This window comes from Macaca nemestrina, chromosome 5 (genome assembly GCF_043159975.1).
Source record: "Macaca nemestrina isolate mMacNem1 chromosome 5, mMacNem.hap1, whole genome shotgun sequence".
Taxonomy (NCBI): domain Eukaryota; kingdom Metazoa; phylum Chordata; class Mammalia; order Primates; family Cercopithecidae; genus Macaca; species Macaca nemestrina.
The window spans coordinates 115,236,556-115,261,139 of record NC_092129.1 but is presented as its reverse complement, the minus strand read 5'-3'; the positions used below and the strand labels follow the sequence as shown (position 1 = coordinate 115,261,139).

At 38.3% G+C, this 24,584-nt stretch overlaps 1 protein-coding gene across 8 annotated transcripts in view; it reads left to right on the top strand.

The window, feature by feature from the left end:
* Nucleotides 1-24,584, top strand: part of LOC105479478 (small ArfGAP 1) — a 191,570-nt gene that overhangs the window by 97,255 nt on the left and 69,731 nt on the right. For 5 of the 8 annotated variants that reach the window (XM_071096884.1, XM_071096881.1, XM_071096887.1 and 2 more), the window contains 2 exons: nucleotides 4,796-4,871; nucleotides 16,977-17,057. In XM_071096884.1, coding sequence (XP_070952985.1) covers nucleotides 4,796-4,871; nucleotides 16,977-17,057 — 157 coding nt within the window. The remainder of the gene's footprint in view (nucleotides 1-4,795; nucleotides 4,872-16,976; nucleotides 17,058-24,584) is intronic. The other 3 variants (XM_071096885.1, XM_071096882.1, XM_071096889.1) reach the window with 1 other exon arrangement.

The window sequence follows — 24,584 nt, the reverse complement described above, 5'->3', positions numbered from 1 at the left end:
GCCTTCAAGGAAAAGTTTGCTAACCTGTGGGATAAATAACTGTTTCTTTAGGTGAACTAATAGTACAGAATTGGCTTGCATTTGGGACCTTGTACAAAAATACATAAGGATGGTGTGAGACATTCTTGCTCTAGGAAGCATGTAGGAACTGAGCACAACCAAAGATACGGCATGTTTTCCAAACTAGATTTCTTCCTTGGGTGACTCCCATGGAATTTAGAAATTCACTTTGTAGTGTACTTGGATTGCCTTTTAAAAAGTATAAAAAGTGATCTTATGTTAATAAGTAGGAAGATTCCAGTAAATTCTTCTACCCTAATGCTTTATTTTTATATCTTTAAAAAACACTATGTACCAAACATACCAACTTTGGCTTCTTATAATTTTTTTAAGATGTATACTTCTTAGAGATAATTTCTGAAAGGATTTCTTATTGTAAACAGAAATGAGACTCTCAACTGCATTTGAATTATTTATATAAAATACATTAAATATCAATTAAGATTTCACAGATATCTGTTATTTTGGAAAATTCACAGCAACATACAATTTTACCAGATGTTAGTATTGTACTCAACTCCAGAAGATTGTATACTTGACATACTTAACTTTCACAAACTTGGTATTTGTAAAACCATCGTAGTATTCTTCATAGGAATACCTTGTTTTATCGCACGTTGCTTTATTCGCACTATACAGATACTACCTTTTTTTTTTTGTTTCTTTTCTTTTACAAATTGAATGTTTGGGGCAACCATGTGCAAAGCAAGTCTATGGGAGCCATAGTTTTCAACAACACATGTTTACTTCAGGTCTCCATGTCACGTTTTGGTAATTCTTACAGTATCTCAAACTTTTTTATAATTAGTATATCTTTATGGTGATTTGTCATCAGTGATCTTTGATGTTACTGTTGTAATTGTTTCAGGGCACTGTGAACTGCACCAGTGTAAGGTGGCAAATGTTATAACAGAATTGTAACATAAATACATGGTTTTCATTAATTTATAAAAGTTTGCATTCTGACTACACCGATCAGCTGTTCTCTTTCTTCTTTTCCTCTGCACTCCCTATTCTGTGAGATGCAACATTAACACCTACAGTAACCTCCAAGTGTTCTAGTAAAAGAAAGAGTCTCACCTTGCTCATTTTAAATCAAAAAGCTGTAATAGAAATGATTAAGCTAGTGAGGAAGGCATGTGGAAAGCCAAAATAGGCTGAAAGCTAGGCCTATTGCACCAAATAGCCAAGTTGTGAATGCAGAGGAAAAATTCTTGAAGGAAATTAAAAAGTACTACTCTGGTATACACATGAATAATAAAAAAACAAAACAGCCTTTTTGTTGATGTGGAGAAAGTTGGAGTGGTTTGGATAGAAGTTCAAACCAGCCACATTTCCTTAAGCCAAAGTCTAATCCTTAACAAAGCTTTAACTCTCTTCAATTCTGTGAAGGCTGAGAGCGATGAGGAAGCCTCAGATGAAAAGTTTGAAGCTAGCATAGGTTGAGTCATGAGTTTTTTTGTGTTTTTGTTTTGTCTGTTTTTTTGACAGGTTCTCACTGTGTCACCCAGGCTGGAATGCACTGGGGCAGTCAACTCACTGCAGCCTCTGTCTCCTGGGCTCAAGCAATTGTCCTGCTTCAGCCTCCTGAGTAGCTAGAACTACACATGCACACCACCATGTCCAGCTAATTTTTTTTTTTTTCCATAAAGATGGGGCTTGCTATATTGCCCAGGCTGTTCTTGAACTCCCAGGCTTAAGTAATCCTCCTGCCTTACCCTCTCAAAGTGCTGGAATTACAGATATGAGCCACTGTTCGCACTGGTTTATGAAGTTTAAGAAAAGCCATCTGCAGAACATAAAAATCAAGATGAAAGAGCAAGTTATCCAGAAGATGTAACTAAGATAATTGATGAAGGTGACTACACCAAACAACACATTTTCAATGGAGACTAAACAGCCTTCTGTTGGAAGAAGATGCCATCCATACTGGAGAAGTGAAGTCAATGCCTGGCTTCAAAGCTTCAAGACAGGAAGCTTTCTTGTTAGGAAAATGCAGCTGGTGACTTTAAGTTGAAGCTAATGTTATATTTACCATTTTGAAAATCCTAAGGCCCTTAAGAATTAAGCTGCATCTATTCTGCCTGTGCTCTCTAAATGGAACAACAAAGCCTGGGTGAAAGCACATCTGTTTACGGCATGGTTTACTGAATACATTAAGCCCACTGTTGATACCTGCTGCTCAGAAAGAAAGATTTTTTTTTTTTTTTTTTCAAAATGTTACTGCTCATTGACAATGCTCCTAGTAACCCAAGAGCTCCGATGGAGATATACAAACATGTCGTTTCATGCCTGTTCAATACAACATCTGTTCTGCAGCCCATGGATAAAGGAGTAGTTTTACTTCCAAGTGTTTTTGTTTTTGTTTTTGATTTTGAGACAGGGTCTCACTTCATTGCCCAGGCTGGAGTGCAGTGGTGTGATCATGGTTCACTGCAGCCCTGACTTTCCAGGCTCAGATGATCCTTCCACCTTAGCCTCCTGAGTTGGGACTACAGGCATACAACCACCACACCAAGCTGATTTTTGTATTTTTTTTGTAGAGATGGAATTTTGCCATGTTGCTGGGCTGGTCTTGAACTCCTCAGCTCAAGCGATCAGCCCACCTGGGCCTCCCAAAAGTGCTGGCGTTACAGGCAAGAGCCATTGTGCCCAGCCAGAAAACTTGTCTTTATAAGCAACATCCAATTATTCCTCTTAATAAATGGAATGTTTAGATTTTCTCTCCAACTTGCGTCCCCGGCCCGCTGTGAGTGCTTTCATAATGCCCCAATTCTTTTCATAACCACCGTATAGAGCCTCACTTAATGTCTTTGATAGATTCTTAGAAACCACAACTTTAAGCAAAATGACATGTAATGAAACCAGTTTCACCCTAGGCTAGTTAATATAAACAAGAGTTAAGTTCCTGTGGCATATTTCTGGTCACAAATATATCACATTTCTAAATAAAGACCTGTAACATGTCTAATACCAAAGTTTGAAATAAAGGTGAGTTGTATACATACATTTAAGGAAGATTAATAAAAACAAGTGAGATAATTATTTACCCGATTTTTAGTGAATCAGTGAGTGATAGTCATAGTGGGGGTGGGTCAAATCAAAGAATAAATGTTTGTAAAGCAAAAATTGTAATGAGCACCTCCTACCATCATGAAGTTGAAAAACAATAACAAATATAATGGACTTGCTGAGCACTTTCTTACTACATCATTTATTTATTGTGCATTTATATGATTGTATACTTGACACATTTTTTTTTTGCAATAATTTTGTATATATTTATTCATTCATTTTTCAACCTGCTTACTCCAGGTTAGGGTTGCTGGTGGCTGGAGCCTCTCCCAGCTGATCAGTTTACAAGGTGGGAACCAATCTTGGACAGGACACCATTCTATTGCAGGGTACACTTACATACACCCCACACTCACTCATACTGAGCCATTTAGACATGTGAAATAACCTGATGTGCATATCTTGGGGATATGAGATGAAACTTGAGTACCCATAGAAAACCCAAATAGATAGGGGAAAATTCGCAAAGTCTACACAAACAGTGGCTCGGCTAGAAATAATTTTTTTGTCTCATCAGTGTCATAACAAAACAACATTATTCTGGGACCTGTTGTGTGGTCTGTCAACCCTTTCTATTATCTGTTGCCTCAACTGTCAGTTTAAAAGGCTTTTTAAAAACTTTTTATTAATGGTTATTGACTGAAACTGTATTGTATTACTGCCCAGGTAACTTTTCCTTTGAATAGAATGATCCCCTTAACTTGGGGATCCACAGAGACATTATATTTCAGTGTGATTAGTTTTTTTTTTTCCTGTAATTCTGTGTGTTTTATGCATTGAAAAGAATTATCAGAAAGGAGTCCTCAGGCTTTACCTGAGTACCAGAGGAGCTCATGTCACTAAAGAGGTTAAGAACCCCTGATGTGAGAATGTCCATTTCAGTGGAATATGACAAGTGGTAAGAGAAGTTACCGATGTCACGTGACTCTAAACACTCAATCCCAGTATAAATTACTCACTCTGTTAACAGGTCAGATGAGTCCAGACAACTTCAAGAAATTAAAGAAGACTAACCTTGGCTTTAGCATCTTGACTTTCCCGTTTCTCAACTTTGCAAGGATAAAATTGGCCACTGTTCTTCTGATACATATGGAATCCTATATGATGTGCCCAGAGACAGCATATATAGTGGAAAAGAGCTTAGATTTTGGAATCACAAGTGCTTAATCTTTCCAAGTTGCTGATTCTTCATCTATGATATGGAACTAATAATATGCACATTAGTGGGATGTGGGAGGAATTAAAGGACCCGGAGTGTGTACAGTGTATATAGTACACAATGTCTGACTCAGTGTGGGTACTTGCATAGATGTTAATTTCTTTACTTATACTAAAAACCCCAAATGAACCTGAATTAAATTTAAAGTTTGGTGATGAAGTGATAGTGGTGGTGGTGATGTAGGAATTAAGAATTGTCATTTACTTTTCTTTCTAGAATTAGTTTGGATGATTTTTGTTCAGTGAGAAAATTTCCTGAAAGAGGTAGACTTCTTTGGGAGAAAGAAAAGTAGTTTACAGAACGTAGTTGCAGAAATAATGTGAAAGAGAGCACAGACTGAGGAGTACGAAAATTAGAGTCCCAACTTTGTGGAGAGGAGTGAATAAAGGGAAGTGTACATATCACTGAATTCATGCTTTTCCTTAAGTTATCTGTTTCCAGAGCAGTGGAATTTTTCATCAGAGATAAATATGAAAAGAAGAAATACTACGATAAAAATGCCATAGCTATTACAAATGTAAGTAAAACCTGCATGTCTCATCAATTGTTTGTTGACTAGATCTCAAACTTTTAACATGCAATACAGCTTAATTTATTTATTGTGAAAATATACTAGTTGTATATATTTACATTTGAATATTGGAACTTTTTTGGTTATATAATGTTGAGCTCTTACGGAACAGAACTCTTGATTTAGAAAGGAACATATTCTAAATCTAATAACCACTTACATGGCATTTAATTGAGTTGATTTTTGAAATTTGCAAGCTAGAACCACTAATTGAAAATGGTGGGAGAGAAAATTTTTTCCCTAGATTCTAGAAATGTATGAAAAAGAAAAAAGGCAAATGTATCTTCCTCTAAGGGCTTTCTTTGGTTGATCTGTTGAGAAATGAAACCAGTAGCCCAGGAATATATTAAAACATGGCATTTACATTTTTGTTATTAGCAAGCATTTTGATACTTCTAATAGTTGAGTCTTTACAGTAGTAATCAGATACCATCAGGTACCCATAACAACGTTTCAGTCAATGACAGAGTGTGTATACAACGTTGGTCGTATAAGTTTATAATTCCTTATTTTTACTGTACTCTATCTATGTTTACCTATACCTACATACACAGATACTTACCATTGTGTTAGAATCGCCTACAGTATACTACACTATAGTAACATGCTGTACAAGTTTGTAACCTAGGAGTAATAGATGTTACCATATTACCTAAGTGTGCAGTAGGTTGTACCATGTAGGTTTGTATGAGCACACTCTATGATGTTTGCACGATGATGCTATCATGTAATGATAGATTTCTCAGAATGTATCCCAATTGTTAAATGACACAGGACTGTTATGTTTTATCAGCTGTTTCTTTGTAGTTTTTAAAAAATTTTCTCATCCAAGTTAATTATAGTCTAAGGCTAATTGCCTTTATTGTTGAAATCATGTTTTTGGACTTGATTCCCAGATTGATAAGCTGTAAACCAGTTAATCTTTTGGTGAAGTCATCCGTCAAGCAGTTTAGAGACAATGGAAATAGATTCGTCTCATTTTTCCTACAAACTGGTTTACTATTTGGCCCAAATGGAGAAGCAATATATTAAAAATTCAGTCAAATCCTAAGAAAGTTAGGATATTTTAATATGCTATCTTTGGCCATAAAAAAATCTTGTTTAAAAAGTTTTTAAGTGTCAGCTCAGTATGGTAGCTTATGCCTATAATCCCAGCACTTTGGGAGGCCAAGGTGATAGGATCGTTTGAACCCAGGAGTTCGAGACCAGGCTGCTGGGCAACATAGTGAGACCCTATCTCTTTTTATTAAAAATTTCTTTTTTTTTTTTTGACTGGGCATGGTGGCTCATGCCTGTAATCCCAGCCCTTTGGGAGGCTGAGGCAGGTGGATTTGACATCAGCCTGTCCAACATGGTGAAACCCTGTCTCTACTAAAAATACAAAAAATAGCCGGGCCCGGTGGTGCATGCCTGTAATCCCAGCTCCTTGGGAGGCTGAGGCAGAAGAATTGCTTGCATCCAGGAGGCAGAGGTTTCAGTGAGCCAAGATTGTGCTACTGCACTCCAGTCTGGGCAACACAGTGAGACTCTGTGTCAAAAAAAAAAAAATAAGTTTTTAAATATCATTAGTGTGTATTTTAGAGCAAAGATATCCTTGTGTGTAGCATTGGAGCTGCATTTACAGTGGATATAAGAGAGGAAATCTGTTGAATGATTGATTAAAAATTAACAGCATTGAGAATATTTATAATGTCTATAAAATTAAGGCCACTGTAAGCATTGAGGGGGGAAAGGACTAACTTAAAAGTATAATGCATTTTCATATGAAATATTAAGAAATCATTGTAGTTTATTTTAGAGAACATACTGTTTTATATTAAACACTTTTAAAATATAAATTTTAAAATTATATTTGTAATATGTTTCTTTTTTTAGCAATATTTAGGAAATTATTTTTACATAGTAATGTATAAGATAGTTTTATTTTGGGATGGTAGCTGTTACTGAGTTGGGTTTTTTCCCCCCTTCGAGGTGTAATAATGGTATGCTTAGTTGTAAGAATTCCTTCCTTTATAAGATATATGGTAGAATAAAACACTTGGAGATTAAATGCCATGATACCTAACACTTTCAAGTGGTTTGGTGAAACCTAGCAGCTTTGTGTGTTTGTGTCTGTAGAGAGATAACAAATATGGCATAATTTAGTGTTTGACTAATATTAGTGATGTTTATAGAGGTATTCACTCAACAGTTTCTTCCATTTTTTTTTTTGTAGGTTTGAGAGTAAAAATTTTAAGGTAAAAGTTTGTTTACCTCAGTATATACTTCTGAGTTTATAGTACTATTGAAATGAAAATGCAGAAAGATTTACAAAAGTCACAATAAACGCAAGGGAAAATGTATTCCACCTATTCCAATATAAACAAAGTAATAATAAATACATTTATATTGTAGCAGATTTAAAGTATTTTTTCCTCTTTCATGGTGATCAGTGAGCAAGTAATTAATCTTATGTATTACTGAGAATTGCATATTTCTGTTCAGTGTTTCATCTTCAGTAATAGATTGAGCACTCATCCAAATAAATTTGGATCACTTATTATGCTCGCAATCTCCTAGGATACCAAAACAAAGAGGACATGATTGTTAGAGACATTTATCATAGTGGAAATAGGAACAGATTTAAAAAAATAAAAGTACCTTATACCTAAGGTATTCCAGGAGTACTAGAGTACTTAAGGGGTATCCACAGAGAGACATTTATCATTTCTTCTTCTTCTTTTTTTTTGTTTTTTGAGACAGAGTCTCACTCTGTTGCCAGGCTGGAGTGCAGTGGCACGATCTTCGCTGACTGCAACCTCCGCCTTGAGAGTTCAAGCAATTCTTCTGCCTCAGCCTTCTGAGTAGCTGGGACTACAGGTGTGCTACCACGCCCAGCTAATTTTTGTATTTTTAGTAGAGATGGGGTTTTGCCATGTTGGGCAGGATGGTCTTGATCTCTTGACCTCGTGATCTGCCCACCTCGATCTCTCTAAGTGCTGGGATTACAGGCGTGAGTCACCGCACCCTGCTGACATTTATCATTTCTTCGTATTGGGAACATTCAGTATCTTCTAACTTTTTGCAAATATATACTAAATTATCGTTAGCTGTACTCACCCTACAATACTACAGAACACTAGATCGTACTCCTCCTATCTAGCTGTAATGTCACATCTGTTAAAAATTTCTCCCCATCCTTTGCTCTCCCTTACCCTTTAACGTCCACAGTTCTTCCCTCTGCTTCCACGAGTTCCGTTTTTCTTAGCTCACACAGAAGAATGAGAACACATGGCATTTATCCTTCCGTGCCTGACTTATTTCACTTAGCATAATAGCCCCCAGGGTTATCCATCTTGCTGTGAATGATAGGATTTCATTCTTTTTATGGCTGAATAGTATTCCATTGTGTATATATATCACACTTTAAAAATCTGTTCATCTATTGATGGAAATTTAGGTTAATTCCGTGTCTTGGCTATTGTGAATAGAGCTGCAGTAAACATGGGGGTTCAGGTATCTTTGATATGCTACTTTCCTTTCATATAGATAAATGCCCTGTACTGGGATTACTGGCTTATATGGTAATTCTGTTTTTAATTTTTTGAGAAACCTCCATATTGTCCACGGTGGTTGTACTAATTTACATTCCCACCAACAGTGTCTAAGAGTTTTGTTTTCTCTGCATCTTCTCCAGTCTCTATCTTTTTGATAATAAGCCATTCTAACCGTGGTAAGATATCTTGTTTTGGTTTCGATTTGCATTTCTCTGATGATTATTGATTTGACCTTTTTTAATATACTTGTTGGCCATTTTTGTGTCTTTTGAGAAATGTCTATTCAGATCTTTTGCCTATTAACCTTTTTTTTTTTTTTTTTTTTTTTTTTTTTTTTTTTTTTTTGCTGTTGTTCAAGTTCCTTGTATATTATGGATGTTAGTTTCTTGTCAGATAAGCAGTTTGCTAATATTTTCTCTTATTTTACAGATTGTCTCTTCACTCTGTTAATTGTCTCCTTTGCCATGCAGAAGCTTTTTAGTTTGATGTAGTCCCATTTTTCTATTTTTGGTTTTGTTGCCTGTGCTTTTGAAGTTTTATTCATAAGATCTTTGCCTAGACCAGTGTTTCCTATATTTTCTGATTTTATAGTTTTGGGTCTCCTATTTAAGTCTTTATAATTAATTTTCTCTTTTTTTTTGAGATGGAGTCTCGCTGTGTCGCCCAGGCTAGATAGAGTGCAGTGGTGCGATCTCAGCTCCCTGCAACCTCTGCCTCTGGGTTCAGGTGATTCTCCTGCTTCAGTCTTCCAAATAGCTGTCCTTACAGGTGCATGCCACCAGGCCTGGATAATTTTGTGTTTTTGTTAGAGATGGGGTTTTGCCATGTTGGCCAGGCTGGTCTCGAACTCCTGGCTTTGAGTGATCCCCCTGCCTTGGGCTCCCAAAGTGCTGGGATTACAGGCATGAGCCATCACACCCAGCTAAGTCTTTCATCTGTTTTTAATAATTTTTAATTTTTGTGGGTGTATAGTAGGTGTATATATTTATGGGAGACATGAGATGTTTTAATACAGGCATGGAATGTATAAAAATCACATAATGTAAAATGGGACATCTACCCCCTCAAATTTGAATATTATGTTATTATGTTGAATAAGAGTGGCGAAAGTGGGTATCCTTGTCTTATTTCTGTTCTTAGAAGTTTTCAGCTTTTCCCCATTCAGTATGATGTTAGTTGTGGGTTTGTCATATATGACCTTTATTATGTTGAGGTATGTTCCTTTATGCCTAATTTGTTGAGAATGTTTATCATGAAGAGATGTTGAATTTTATGAAATTCTTTTTCTGTATCTATTGAAAAGATGATAAGGTTTTTGTCCTTCATTCTGTTGAGGTAATATATCACATTATTGATTTGTATATGTTAAACCATTTATACATGCTTGAGATAAATCCCAGCTGATCATGAGCAGATTGTGTGGGCATGTGCAGTGGATGTCATAGGACCCAAATGAGTTAATCCTCAAGCCCCTAGTTGGGTCATGTGGGCGGTGGTGGCTGTGGCTATGTGGGAGGGTTCTTGGGTCCCCAGGTGGAGGGTGCCAACAACAGTGACAGTCTGAGTACATCGGTTGTTAGGCCCCTGGGCAGTCCATGCTGGTGTTGGTGGCAGCAGCTCCGAGTCTACCTGTTCTCAGGCATCTAGGAGGCCTTTCCAGATATATATGGTGGCCATGGAGTACCTCTAACCAGGCCCTTTCTTGGGTCCCTGGGCTGGGTGTATGGGCACTGACAGTGATAGGGGCAAGCCATTCCTCAGTCCTGTCCATTGCACAGGCAACGTGTGTGGATGGTGGCCAACCAGGCCAGTCAGTTCTCATGCTGTCCCTGGGCAGCATGTGCAGGTACTTGCATTGGTGTTCCAGGCAGTGTACGTGGATACACAATGGCTCTGCTCCTAGAAGGGGCAGGGGCACTGTCTGTGGTGGCAGTCCCAGGCAGGTGGCTCTCATGTCTGGAGAGCACATGCTTCAGCTCCTTATATCCTGGAGCAGACTCCCTGATGTGCTAGACTGCCTCTTCTCCAGGGTGTAGGCTTCTGCAGGACTCAGGTGCCAGGGACTTGACTACACTGCTGAGTCTAGCTGGTGTTCTGATGCTGAGGCCTTCCAGGAAGATGTCAAGTGCATTGGGAGATCCCAGGGATGTCAAGATGCTGGGAGTATGGGCTTCAGGGCTGGATGTAGTCTAGTGTTGGCGGTACTGTCAAAATGGCACTGTGCAGCAGCAGCTTGGTCCCAGTGGGTGGCTGAGATCTAGCATGAGTTCTCTCTGGGATAGTGTGGTTGCGTGGACTCCAGGCAGCTCCTTATACTAGGTTCAGGGCCTGTGAGGGCTGAAGGAGTCTCCTGTAGCTAAGATTGTAGGGGCTCTGGTGGGAATGTGGACTGTTAGGGATTTTTGCTTACCTTGCCACCATGATGGGGAGTCCTTCCTGGCTTCTGGCCAATCTTGGCTAACTGCATTGCTTCCCTCTTGTTGCTGCCATTTTGAGTTTCTCTGCCTCTGAGCTTCCTTGTCTCTTCCCTACTGAATCCTACTGTTCTCCCCTAGTGCTCTATTCAATGCGTTGAATAGAGCATGTTGAATAGAACTGTGCATGTGAGGGATCCGGGTCGTGTGCTCCATGTGAGAATGTATTGCCTGATGATCCGAGGTAGAGCTGAAGCAGTGATGGTAGTGCTGGGGAATGGCTAGAAACACAGATCAACATTGGGAGAGAGGTTTGACTGCACAGAGACCATAATAAATCAGTTGCATGCAGACTCATATCAAAACCCTATCATTGAGTAGTAAGTGACAATTAAGCTGCATCTGGTGACAGGCTTTATAGTGGCAAGTGAGTTGATGTACTTCCATTGTACAACTGCATCTGGTGGCAGGCTTTAAGTCAGAATCTGACATTTGCTTTAGTCCACACATGGCCTGCTCATTATTTGATTTACCGCAGTCCTGTCCACAATCACAGGGCTGGTGTTATATGGGTGGGAATTTTAGTGGCTGTCAGAATTCTGCCTACTATGGTCATATAGAATGAGTCTACCTCCCTTGTTCTACCTGATTTCATTGAGTGACAGGGGAATTTGAAACACTTTGCAGAAATTTGTCCTGTTGGCCAGGCATGGTGGCTCACGTCTGTCGTCCCAGCACTTTAGGAGGTTGAAGTGGGAGGATCGCTTGAGTCCAGGAGTTTGAGACCAGTTTGGGTTACATAGCAAGACCCTGTCTGTACAAAAAATAATAATAAATTAGCTGGGCGTGGTGGAGTGTGCCTGTAGTTTCAATTACTCGGGAGGCTGAGGTGAGAGAATTGCTTGAGCCCAGGAGGTTGAGGCTTCAGTGAGCTGTGATAACACCGCTGTGCTACAACCTGGGCAACAGAGTTAAGACCCTGTTTCAAAAAAGAGAAAGAGAAATCTGTCCTGTCTGTCTTCCTCCCCTTGCTCATTTACCAGTAGTGAATCACAGTGGGAAACTAAGTATTTTAAGTGAGTTTAGGAGATGCAAGAGGACTTAGGTAGATGAGGCTGAACTGCCACATATTTGCTCTTTTCCTCCAACAGTTTTTCTCTCTCCCCCTGCCCCATCCTGTCTCTGTGTCTCTTCAGCTAGTGAGTTGAGATTAATGTAAAAGAACATGGTTTCTGCTTGATTTTCTTTGTTACTTCTTTTCGTTACAGTTTGCTTCATCTTCTGTGGAACAGGGATGTCATAGTGTCTGAATTTCATAGTATTGCTGCAAGAATTAAGATAAAGTATACTCTATTCTTAGTAGGGTGCCTAGCACATAACTGCTTGCAAAATAAGCTATTGTGATGGCAGCAAATGACTGTAATCAGGTAGATAATTAAGAAAAATGAATACTCAATTTTAAGAGTTTATATCATTGGAAAAATCTTGGCTTGAGTTCTGTTTCATTAATCTCTCCACATCTCCACATTTTAATCAGCCCCTTAATTATGGGACACCCCAATAGAGCAAGTGGAGGACTTAAATTTTTTTTAAGTTTTCCAGAATTCTAACTGACTTGGCCAAAGATTTTAAAGTTAAAATATTAAATATTAAGATTTAGGCTTCTTCTATACAGTTGGTAGCTATGGTTACTTGGTTAAGTTTTCAGTGTCTTTTAATCCTCCTACTGATGAGTTTCATTGATGTGTTTTTTATGGGTTATGTACTAATTTAGTAAATGTGTATGTTTTCAGCTTTTTTAATCCAAGTCATGCCATGAAATGCAAAAGACATTGGAAATCATATATTTAAAATGATTCCAAGACTTCTGAAAAACTTGAGCTTCGTTCTATACTAAAAGCTCATGAGATAGCCATTTAAGAATTGCTGTGATAAAATTTCTACTTAGAAAACATATCCAGGAATTTCCAAAATGAGGTTGAAGGAATCCATTGCCAACAATTAATCTGTAAGATGTTTTTCAGTGACTGCATCTTTTTCAGTGTTTTGGACCACAGATTTAATTTTCATAGCGTTATTCTGTTTAAAAGGGTGATAGTAGCAAATATTTCAAAAAATTCATCAAGAAAATTTTAAACATTATGCTTGATGGCCTTCAATTACTTTATACCTTTTCAAAGGGTGTTTGTTCACCTTATTCTTGTAGATGGGAGTCAGGAACTTGTTTTGCATGGTCAGTTTTTCTTTTGCATGAGGACAATTGTAGTGTTCTGGGAGTTTTTTCACATGTAGGTTACTTTGATGGTGGCCTAGCGAAGAACGTCTGAGCTTAAGAATAATTGAAGGAAGGACTGTTAAACTCACTTTATTTCTGAAGAAAACTCATTTTATTTCTGAAGAATGTCTTTACTGGATTTCTACCACATATTATCTCATGGATAGAAGGGGGTGAGTGGGAGTTGGGAAGGACATTTAAATATGACTACTGAATTCACTGACACCACCAATTTCCAGCAAAGTTTTATAAGGTCAGAGTCTTATGCTCTATCTGTATAAAAGTACTAGGAGCCAGTGAAATGGAATTAATATCTAGTTACAAAATAAATTCTAAATTTGAAAGTAAATATGGATAACTTCTGTGGGATTTCAGAAAAGTATGTTAGCAAGCCAATGAACTTTCAGAGAGCAGTTGCTGAGACTGAGCCTCCTTTTGGTTCTCCTTCTGAGATGCTTTCTTCCTCCTCTTTTCCTGTAACAGTTGAAAATATTTATTGAGACCTGTTGAATGTCAGGTACTAAAGATGGTGAACAGAACAGAATTAATATCTGCCTCAGATAACTCTAGTTGAACAAAGAATACTGATAAGTAACTAGATCTTTATAAGAGATGACATGTGATAAAACTTACATAATAGGGAAATATTTTAAGAGGTAATATTACCACAGGCTCTATAGAGAGATCAAGGAATACTTTGAATAATTCTCAGAGGAGGCAGTGTTAACTCAAAATTAAAGGATGGGTAGGAACTAATAGAAGCATGGGTTTCTGAAGTAGAGGGACTAGCAAGAGGAAAGGCCCCTAGAGTTCAGAGAAGCAGACTAGAGAACCAGAAGGAGTCGTATATGGCTGGGCAGAGTGGATATGAATGTAGCCAGAGGAGGGAAGAACAGGGAGGTAAGGTAGATGACACTTGTGGCCTGATTAAGGAGTTTGGACTCTGTCCTTATATAATGTGTATATAAACTATTCAGACCTTCTAAGCAGTGATTTGTGGTGGTCAGGTTTACTTCGAGAATGACATGGTATGCAGAATGGATTTGGAGAGGAGCAAGATATGGGGCAAGGAGACCAGTTAGGAGGACTAATCCGGAAGATGGATATTGGTGATTTCCTACTAGAGATTTAGAAAGAAGTCTCGCGTACCTAGCTTTTCGTGTCTCTGTATTTATTTTCTCCTTTTCACTGCCCTTTTTTCTTCCCTCATCTACCTGTGTTCTGTACTGTCACTTGCTTCCAGTTGTCAATATGTTGATTTCTGTTTATTCCTTGCTCACATAATGTATATTACCCTGCTAATATGACTTTAAAGAGTAACTTTATTGAAATATAATTCATATATAATAAAAGGTAGATATTTTAAGGTACAGATCAATGAATGTTTACAAATACATATCCTTGTGTAACCACTACCACACAATCAAGATATAGAAACTTTCCGTCACTCCTGAAGGTTTCTTTGTGCCCCTTGCTAGTCAGCCCCCAACCGTGGCCTTGGTGACTGATCTGGTTTTTTTTAATCACCATAGATTGTATTTTCTTTTCTAGAGTTTTATGTGAGTGGTTTCATACACTGTGTACTCTTTTGTGTCTTTTTTCTTCCATTATGTTTGTGATTTGTTATCGATTCACTTGTTCATCTGTCCATTGACTTTTTAGATGTTTTTCTTCTTAAGTAAGTTTGTTTTCTTTCTCAACTGGAACATGGTATTAAAGCATTTATTCTTTTTCTTTCTTTTTTTTTTTTTTTATTAAAATGTGATGCGCATCTGTAATCCCAGCTATTCGGGAGGCTGAGAGGCAGGAGGATCTCTTGAGTTCAGGAGTTTGAGTCCAGCCTGGGTAACATAGAAAGACTCTGTCTCAAAAAAAAAAAAAAAAAAAAAAGTGATTAAAATAAAAAAGGTTTTTACTTGAGCCCAGGATTCAAGGTTATAGTGAGCTATGATCTTCACACCGTACTCCAGCCTGGGTGACAGAGCAAGACCCTGTCTGAAATTTGTTGTTGTTGTTGTTAAATTACTGATATTTATTGAATAGAATTTTATATTCCTGCTACTGAGTTTTAAAAGTGGCCACATCAGTTTATCATCTTCTCAAATGGAGGACAAGCACTTTTATAATGAATTATCTTACTGCTTTCTAAGGATTAGTAGCTTTTGACATACTCAATGCCTGTATTGTCTTTTTATATTTTTGTTCTGCTTTTCATGAGCTTAGGCAAAGAGGTCCTTATGATACAGCTGTCTTCTTAAGTGATCTTATGGCTTTTATTATTATTATTTTTTTTTTGAGACGGAGTCTTGTTCTATCTCCCACGCAGGAGTGCCGTAGCGTGATCTTGGCTCACTGTAACCTCTGCTTCCCAGGTTCAAGTGATTCTCCTGCCTTAGCCTTCCAAGTAGCTGGGATTACAGGCATGCGCCACCACACCTGGCTAAAGTTTTGTATTTTTAGTAGAGACAGGGTTCACCATGTTGGCCAGGCTGGGCTCGAACTCCAGACCTCAAGTGATCTGCCTGCCTCGGCCTCCCAAAGTTCTTTATTCTTATTTTCTATATGAAGTAGTAATTAAAGATTTCTAGTAAGTAAATATCCAATAGGACAAACCAGTTTTAAACCAGGCTTTCAGGCTCGACTTTGACTTTTTTTTAAATGCAAGATCTACGTTTTCTTGTGTTGTTTATTTTCTCTCCTGTGTAACTTGCATTAATACTCATTAAGTGGCTAGCTTACACAGTTAGAGCCAACAGCGAGCAAGCAAGGAAAAGAAAATTCCCTAAAGTTTATAGTCTTGTGTTGTGATTCGAGAATTACTGCCATAACTAACTTAATAACAAGCAGATTGAGGGAGAACTTGTCATCTAGAAGTGTTATTTTGACATTACGTAATGACCTATCTGTAATAGCTCCTTTTAGTTTTAAAAATTCCTCATAGGCACTATTGATATGATAGGGCAATATAGAGATGTCAGTTTTATGGCCTCAAAGATCTATGCATTTTATAAATGTATTTCAGTTACATTTTGGCAGTAAAGAGAGCAGGAAGATAATGCTTCCATTAAAGTGATCAACTACGCATGTAGAAATTGGGCAGTAAGATGTGTGAAAAAAGCTTTTAGATGAAACCCATTTTCGTGTATAAATTGCCTGTGCTGCATATATAACTGTCTCATGATGCTTTGGGGTAATTCAGCAAGTATAGCACTGGAAATGGTGTTTGCCTGCTGATCTTAAAGAAGGAAGTGTATAAATTGCTTTATAATAAGTCTGCTGCTCAGCTGTTATATTACATTAATCTGTTCTTTTTTTCTCCTAGCTTTTCTTCTGTTTTCTTAAACAATTGATTAAAATTTTAATTAACTTTTACTATTTCAGTTCTGTTTTATTTTTCATTCTTAAAAGTTATTATAAGTAAAAACAAAAACCCATTTTTGCTCTTCTACTACTTGCGACAGTGTGTCTTCATGTTTCAGAGCATTTGTATTTCAATAGTCACATTGACTAAAGATGAACTGTGAGAGAAGCTTAATTATTTTCCATATACTTTTGGTATGATCTTATCTGACTACATTTTAAGTTTTATATCCTAGTAAAATCCATTTTAAATCATTTATTATTCAGTACTAAACCCTTTTATAAATTTCAAATTGAAATTTTTAAAAAGCAGTACTTATTTCTTGATGCATTGTTTTTATTAACATGTTTCTTAAGTGCTTCTATATCACAAAAATATACAGGGTTTTTTTTCTTTCCTGTGCCTGTCAATTCTCATTACTTTCTTTTTGTTTTTTCCTCCTCGCTTTTCACCTGCACTACACAGATTTCCTCCTCTGATGCTCCTCTTCAGCCTTTGGTATCCTCTCCTTCTCTGCAAGCTGCTGTAGACAAAAATAAATTGGAGGTATGGTAATGTTTTAACCAGCTGAGTTATGTAGTGTTAAATGGTAAATTAACTTCCTTTTGCAGTGTGTCATTCGGAAACACTATAATAGTTGCTTATATTTTGAATGATCCCTAGAATTAAAACAGCAATTTCTAGAATTTTTTTATACCACAGCTATGATTAAGGAACTTTGAATCTATATTTAATTTCAGAATAACTGATTTATTGGTGCCATGGCTATATCTCAACAGTTAAGAAGCAATTAGTTTTTTGTTGTTGTGCCCATTACTATCTTATACTTACAGGAACTTTTAAAAAACAAAAACAAAAACAAAACTTTTCTTTCTATAATTCTGTTGTTAAAAGCACTTAAACAAAGTTAATGCCAAGTTTCTTTTTTAAGCAATAGTAAACACCATACAGATAAAACGTGGGTATTATGGGATCATGAGTTCAGAATCATCAATGATAACTGTTAGAATGCAGTTTGGGTGGAAGTGGTTGGGGTGCATATACTACCACTGTGTATTTTTAAAGTCATCCCTACAAATATTTGAGAGTTTTAATTTGACTCTTTACCTATTTTTTTTTTTGTTACATTGGCCTTAATAAATTAGTTCCAGGCATTCTTTCAACTATCATTTTTTCCCGTAGACATGGGATAAATGATAAATAGTTGGCTAGATGTGTGGTATACAAAGACAAGATATAGCCCCTGCCCTCCAGGAGCTTACAGTCTAAGGCAAGAAAACAGATAACTGTATAGCAGTTTATAATATAATATATTATGGACTGTGATTGAAGTACACTTACTGTACTGCAGTTAATACAGGAGGCATCATTTTGATGCATCTTATGCTCTGAATAAGCATTAGACACAAGGAAGGATTAGGAAGAATTCCAAATAGGGAAACTAGCCTGTGAAAAAACATATGGGCAAAGTAGAGTGTTTGGGGAGTTGCAAGCAGAATGGCATAACTGAAATATGAGTAGAACGGCCAGGCTCCTCTGTTTCTCATGAAGGAGCCTTCTCGTGAGCCCACTGAAGGAGTTTGATTCTGAAGGCTTGGGCACTTTTACTGATGAGTTTTAAGCGTTGGGGGGCGGGTGTGACAGGATCAGATTTTCATGTTGTAACACTACAGGCTCCGTGGGGAATGAATTTTGTGGTGATGGGTGAGGAAAAGAGTGAACCTATTATTCTAATCCAGGTGTAAAATGAGAGGGACATGCTCCAAAGTAGTAACAGGGAATGTAAAAGAGAATGTAATTTTTAAAATTTATTTTATTTTTTTGAGATGGAGTCTTGCTCTGTTGCCAGGCTGAACTGCAGTGGTGGGATCTGGGCTCACTGCACCCTCCATCTCCAGGTTCAAGTGGTTCTCCTGCTTCAACCTCGTGAGTAGCTGGGACTACAGGTGCGCACCACAACGCCCAGCTAATTTTTGTATTTTTAGTAGAGACGGGATTTTGCCATGTTGGCCAGGATGGTCTCGATCTCTTGGCCTTGTGATCTGCCTACCTCGGACTCCCAAAGTGCTGGGATTACAGGTGTAAGCCACCGCGCCTGGCCAAGAGAGTGTAATTTTGAGAGGTCTTAAGAAGGTACAGTCCATGGGGTTTGGTAATTGATGTCCCGTGGAGGTGCTTTGGGAAGGCTTGTGACTTCCAGCTTCTATCTTGAGCATCTTAGTAGATGATGGTGCCAATTAGTGAGATAAGGATACAAGCTGAAAAGAAGGAACAGGTTTGAGCAGAAAAGGAAAGAGGTGAATTAAAAGTTGGATGTGTTAAGTATGAGGTCACTGTGGAACATTGAGGTTATTTAGTAGGTGGTTGGATATACAGGTCTAGGCCCAGGGAAGAGAAAAGGGGAGGCGAGTAGTAAGAGAGAGAGAGCGCTTAAAAATGTGTGAAACTATGTCATTTATTTATTTATTTGTTTGAGACGGAGTTTCGCTCTTGCCCAGTTTGGAGTACAGTGGCGCAATCTCGGCTTATTGCAGCCTCCCACTGCAACCTCCGCCTCCTGGGTTCAAGTGACTCTCCTGCCTCACCCTCCCGAGTAGCTGGGATTACAGGCATGTGCCACCACACATGACTAATTATGTAATTTTAGTAGAGATAGGGTTTCTCCATGTTGGTCAAGCTGGTCCCGAACTCCCGACCTCAAGTGATCCACCCACCTCAGCCTCCCAAAGTGCTGGGATTATAGGGGTGAGCCACCGCACCTAGCCCTATGTCTTTATTTAAATAACTCAAGTATAGTTTGATTATAATGAACCCAGCATGTACTTACCTCCATCTTATTGGACTTGAATGTTTAACCAGTTTTCTTGCACAGGAAGTCAGCTGTTTCACTATGTCACTTGTGCATTTAACCACCAGGTTTCAAGAACTACTATTTTAAAATACAAAACACTGCCGTATTTTGTTCTTGCTGAGAAAATAGTTTAAAACAAATTAGGTTTTCACAGTACTCTTAGATCTTTTAGCAGCTTTTGATTCTATGGATGGGAGTCATCTGTGGGTCAAACTGCATGATGAGTTTAGAGCCCATGCTGTTAATATTACTTCAGAGCCTGTCTCCTAATACCACTGCCAGAATCAGAGTAGGTGACAGCTGTATTTTTATTATTTTTATTATACTTTAAGGTCTAGGATACATGTGCACAACATGCAGGTTTGATACATAGGTATACATGTGCCATATTGGTTTGCTGCACCCATCAACTCGTCATTTACATTAGGTATTTCTCTTAATGCTATCCCTCTCCCAACCCCCCAATCCCCGACAGACCCAGTGTGTGATGTTCCTTGCCCTGTGTCCAAGTGATCTCATTATTCAATTCCCACCTATGAGTGAGAACATGTGGTGTTTGGTTTTCTGTCCTTGTGATAGTTTGCTGAGGATGATGGTTTCTAGCTTCATCCATGTTCCTACAAAGGCCATGAACTCATCCTTTTTTATGGCTGTGTAGTATTCCATGGTGTATATGTGCCACATTTTCTTAATCCAGTCTATGATTGATGGACATTTGGATTGGTTCCAAGTCTGTGCTATTGTGAATAGTGCCGCAATAAACATACGTGTGCATGTGTCTTGACAGCTGTATTTTTACAGCTGAATTCCAGTGTTAAAGAGTATCAAGTCATGCTCTGCCTCTAGTAAATGTAGCTAGCAAATTTGATTTGTTTTTAGTGATTTCATATGTGCCCACCAATTGTGGTGATTAGGAAATCAAACTTCTACTCATGACACAATGGCCTTCTTGAGAAATAACTGTCTTTACCTGTACTGGCTGCTCTAACAATATACCATAGATTGAGTAGCTTATAAACAACAAAAATTTACTTCTCACAGTTCCGGAGGCTGGAAAGACTCATGGAGGGTCCACTTTCTAGTTCTTAAAATGGTGCATCTTTGTGCCCTCATATAGTGGGAAAGGGCTGGAAATCTCTCTCGGGCCTTTTTGATAAGGATGTGAATCCTATTCATGAAGGTTTCATCCTCATGACTTAATCACTTCCCAAAGCCCCACCTCCTAATAATATCACTTTGGGGATTAGGTTTTTTTTTTTTTTTTTTTTTTTTTTGAGACGGAGTCTGGCTCTGTCGCCCAGGCTGGAGTGCAGTGGCCGGATCTCAGCTCACTGCAAGCTCCGCCTCCCGGGTTCACGCCATTCTCCTGCCTCAGCCTCCCGAGTAGCTGGGACTACAGGCGCCCGCCACCTCGCCCGGCTAATTTTTTGTATCTTTTTAGTAGAGACGGGGTTTCACCGTGTTAGCCAGGATGGTCTCGATCTCCTGACCTCGTGATCCGCCCGTCTCGGCCTCCCAAAGTGCTGGGATTACAGGCTTGAGCCACCGCGCCCGGCCGGGGATTAGGTTTTAACATGTGAATTTTGGGATGGACACAAACATTCAAACCATAGCAATGACTAATAGCTCTGAGAGGTTCAGAAGCAACTCATTCTCAACATATTTTTCTTTTCTTTTTTTTTTTTTTTGAGACAGAGTTTGCTCCTGTCGCCCAGGCTGGAGTGCAGTGGTATAGTCTCAGCTCACTGCAACCTCTGTCTCCTAGGTTCAAGTGATTCTTCTGCCTTAGCCTCCCAAGTAGCCGGGATTACAGGTGCCTGCCACCATGCCCAGCTAATTTTTGTATTTTTAGTAGAGACAGGGTTTCATCATGTTGATCAGGCTGGTCTCGAACTTCTGATCTCAGGTGATCCGACTGCCTCAGCCTCCTGAAGTGCTGGGATTACAAGCATGAGCCACCATGCCCGGCCTCTTTCTCAACATATTATTGAAACTGTTCTATCACATTGCTTTCTGCACCATAGTTTACTAAGAATATATAGAAAATATTTTATATATAAAATTTTTCACATCCTATTTATTCTTTACTTATAAAATGGGGATAAAATTTCTAACTTCATAAAGTTGTTGTGAGGATTAAAAGAGCCACAACAGTGCCTGTCACGTAGTAAGGGTTCAGAAAGTATTAGCTGTTACTGTAAGGAATAATAACAGCAATAATAAATAGCAAAGCTCCACTGGACCACAGTGAGTAGTGAGACTTCAAAGTTTGGGCTCCATAGTCCCTCAGTCCTACCACTAGCTTTGATTAACTGTGTTGCTTTGGGCATTACTTCTTTTTTGTTTCTTCATTTGTAAGATAACAGTAGATAAAGTTTTTATTGCAGAAAATTGTTGCAAAGATTACATTAGACAGGTACTTATCAACTGGCCCATGAGAAGCACTTAATAAGTGGTAGTTGTGGGCTGGGCACGGTGGCTCACGCTTGTAATCCCAGCACTTTGGGAGGCTGAGGCAGGCAGATCACGAGGTCAGGAGATGGAGACTATCCTGGCTAACACGGTGAAACCCCATCTCTACTAAAAATACAAAAAATTAGCCGGGTGTGGTGGCGGGTGCTTGTAGTAGTCCCAGCTACTCGGGAGGCTGAGGCAGGAGAATGGTGTGAACTTGGGAGGTGGAGCTTGCAGTGAGCCGAGATCGTGCCACTGCACTCCAGCCTGGGTGACAGAGTGAGACTCCGTCTCAAAAAAAAAAAAAAAAAAAAAAAAAAAAAAAAAAAAAACAAAAAAGTGTTAGTTGTGTTTTGGAAATGAAGGTTTTGATTTGGGAAATGGTTGAGTTAGCAATAGGTAATGTTTCTAGTTATCCTTAAATGGTTAGATCTTCCTTATTTCCAGTGTAAAGCCCAGGCACTTGAGTAGATATGAAGATGTTTTTTGAGAATTATCCCAACTTTCTAGATGGTCTCTTCTGTGCTAGACTATGTTAATATCCTTAATGTTCAAGGGAAAATGTCACTTTTGACATATGCTCTTCTGGTAACTAAAGCATATAGATTCTTCAGGTTTTAGCACAAGTTCAGCTTTATGTTGACTTTTATCCTGTTCCTGAAAAACATTATTGAAACATAATTTTAAATAATCCTAGTCTAAAGGAGACTGAGATATAAACTGTCCAGATTCTGGAAATTCTATCCATGTATTCTCCTTTTGTTGCAAAGCAATATACCAGTAGTTTGTTAGCTTTGTCCTCTGCTTAAATGCTTTCACTAATTGGTGAATTACTATTACAACACTCATTGCCTTTTATTAATGGGTAATAAAACAAAAGTTTGAAAAGAGAAATTACATTAGAATTTCCCTGTTCTTAAAATTGCAGTTGAAGACGTTGCTTATTCATGACCCAAATATAAAGATCTTTGCTATGAATTTCTTTTAAAATTTTGAACTAAGATGAAAGTTTTTCCTTTCCTCTTTTTAAAATCACACAACAAACACTAAAATTTTAATGTGCTATATTTGTGTAGTGCTTTATAGTTTGCAAAGTTGCTTTCTAGGTTCTTAGTGCCTTTCATTTTTTCTTTTTAGTGCTGAAATGCACATTAAATATATATCTAGTTTAATACTTACAAGACTATCACTGTGTAATGTATATTGAAACTCAACGTTATTACCACTTTGAAAGCTCCCATGTGACTGTTCCTAAATACCCTCATCCCTTCTCCTTAAAGGTAATTAACATCCTGATTTTTATCATCATCGTCTTTATTTTTTGCTTTTTGAAATAGTTCTATACTAGTGTGTACCCTCTCCAACATCATACTTTTGCCTGTTTTTGAACTTTATATGAATGGTTGCAAAGCTCTTTGAACTTTTATTATTTCTCTCACATTATGGCCTAGGAGTTGCCAATATTATCTTTCCTGATTGACAAACGGCGGATTTAGTCTGACAGAGGTTGCATCAGACACCATTTTAAAGGCATAGGTACAAATGCAGCCTTTAGGTATTTTCAGTAAGTTCTGCATGTTTATCATGCTGCCTTCCCTAAGTTCATCAGTTTGTCTTTTCTTTTTTTGCTGTCAGGAAACTAAGGGCAAGATTAGTGTTTAGTTGTAGTAGACTTTCAGTTCTCAGTTTCTAGTCATCTCTTTCCTCTGAATGCCTTATGAATGCTCTTTGTTTAACCTCTTTTCATTTTCCTCTTTTGGCTCTTAAGATTTATTGTTGATACTTTTAATTCTTAAGTTTTTAACATTATATCTAATCCTTATTGGAAATGCAAATTGTGACTATCATAATGCCATTTTTTTTTTTTTTTTTTTTTTTTTTTTTTTTTTGAGACTGAGTCTGGCTCTGTCGCCCAGGCTGGAGTGCAGTGGCCGGATCTCAGCTCACTGCAAGCTCCGCCTCCCGGGTTTACGCCATTCTCCTGTCTCAGCCTCCGGAGTAGCTGGGACCACAGGCGCCCGCCACCTCGCCCGGCTAGTTTTTTGTATTTTTTAGTAGAGACGGGGTTTCACCGTGTTAGCCAGGATGGTCTCGATCTCCTGACCTTGTGATCCGCCCGTCTCGGCCTCCCAAAGTGCTGGGATTACAGGCTTGAGCCACCACGCCCGGCTCATAATGCCATTTATACTTTACCTCTACTGTCTTACACTAATCAGTTGGCTGTGGTCCCCAAGCACTATCTTGAACATTCTTTTTCTCATGAGAAAATCACTGTATTTGCCCCTTTTTTCAAAGCAAAATCTGTGATGATAGACTGAAGTATCGGGGGAACCCACCCCAATATTTCAACATAGGTTCTTTCTATTTTTCCCTAAGTGTCAGCCGGCCTGAGAAATAGAAAGAGTATAAAGAGAGGAATTTTACAGCTGGGCCGCCGGGGTGACATCATACATCATGGTAGGACAGTGATGCCCACCTGAGCCGCAAAACCAGCATGTTTTTATTAAGGACTTCAGAAGGGGAGGGGGTGTACAAACAGGGAGTAGGTCACAAAGATCACATGCTTCCAAGGACAAAAAGGAGAACAAAGATCACATGCTTCTGAGGCCAATAAAGATCACAAGGCAAAGGTCAAAATCAAAAACTCCTGATAAGGGTCTATGTTCAGCTGTGCACATATTGTCTTGATAAACATCTTAAACAACAGAAAACAAGGTTTGAGAGCAGAGAACCAGTCTGACCTCAAATTTATCAGAGAGTGGTTTTTT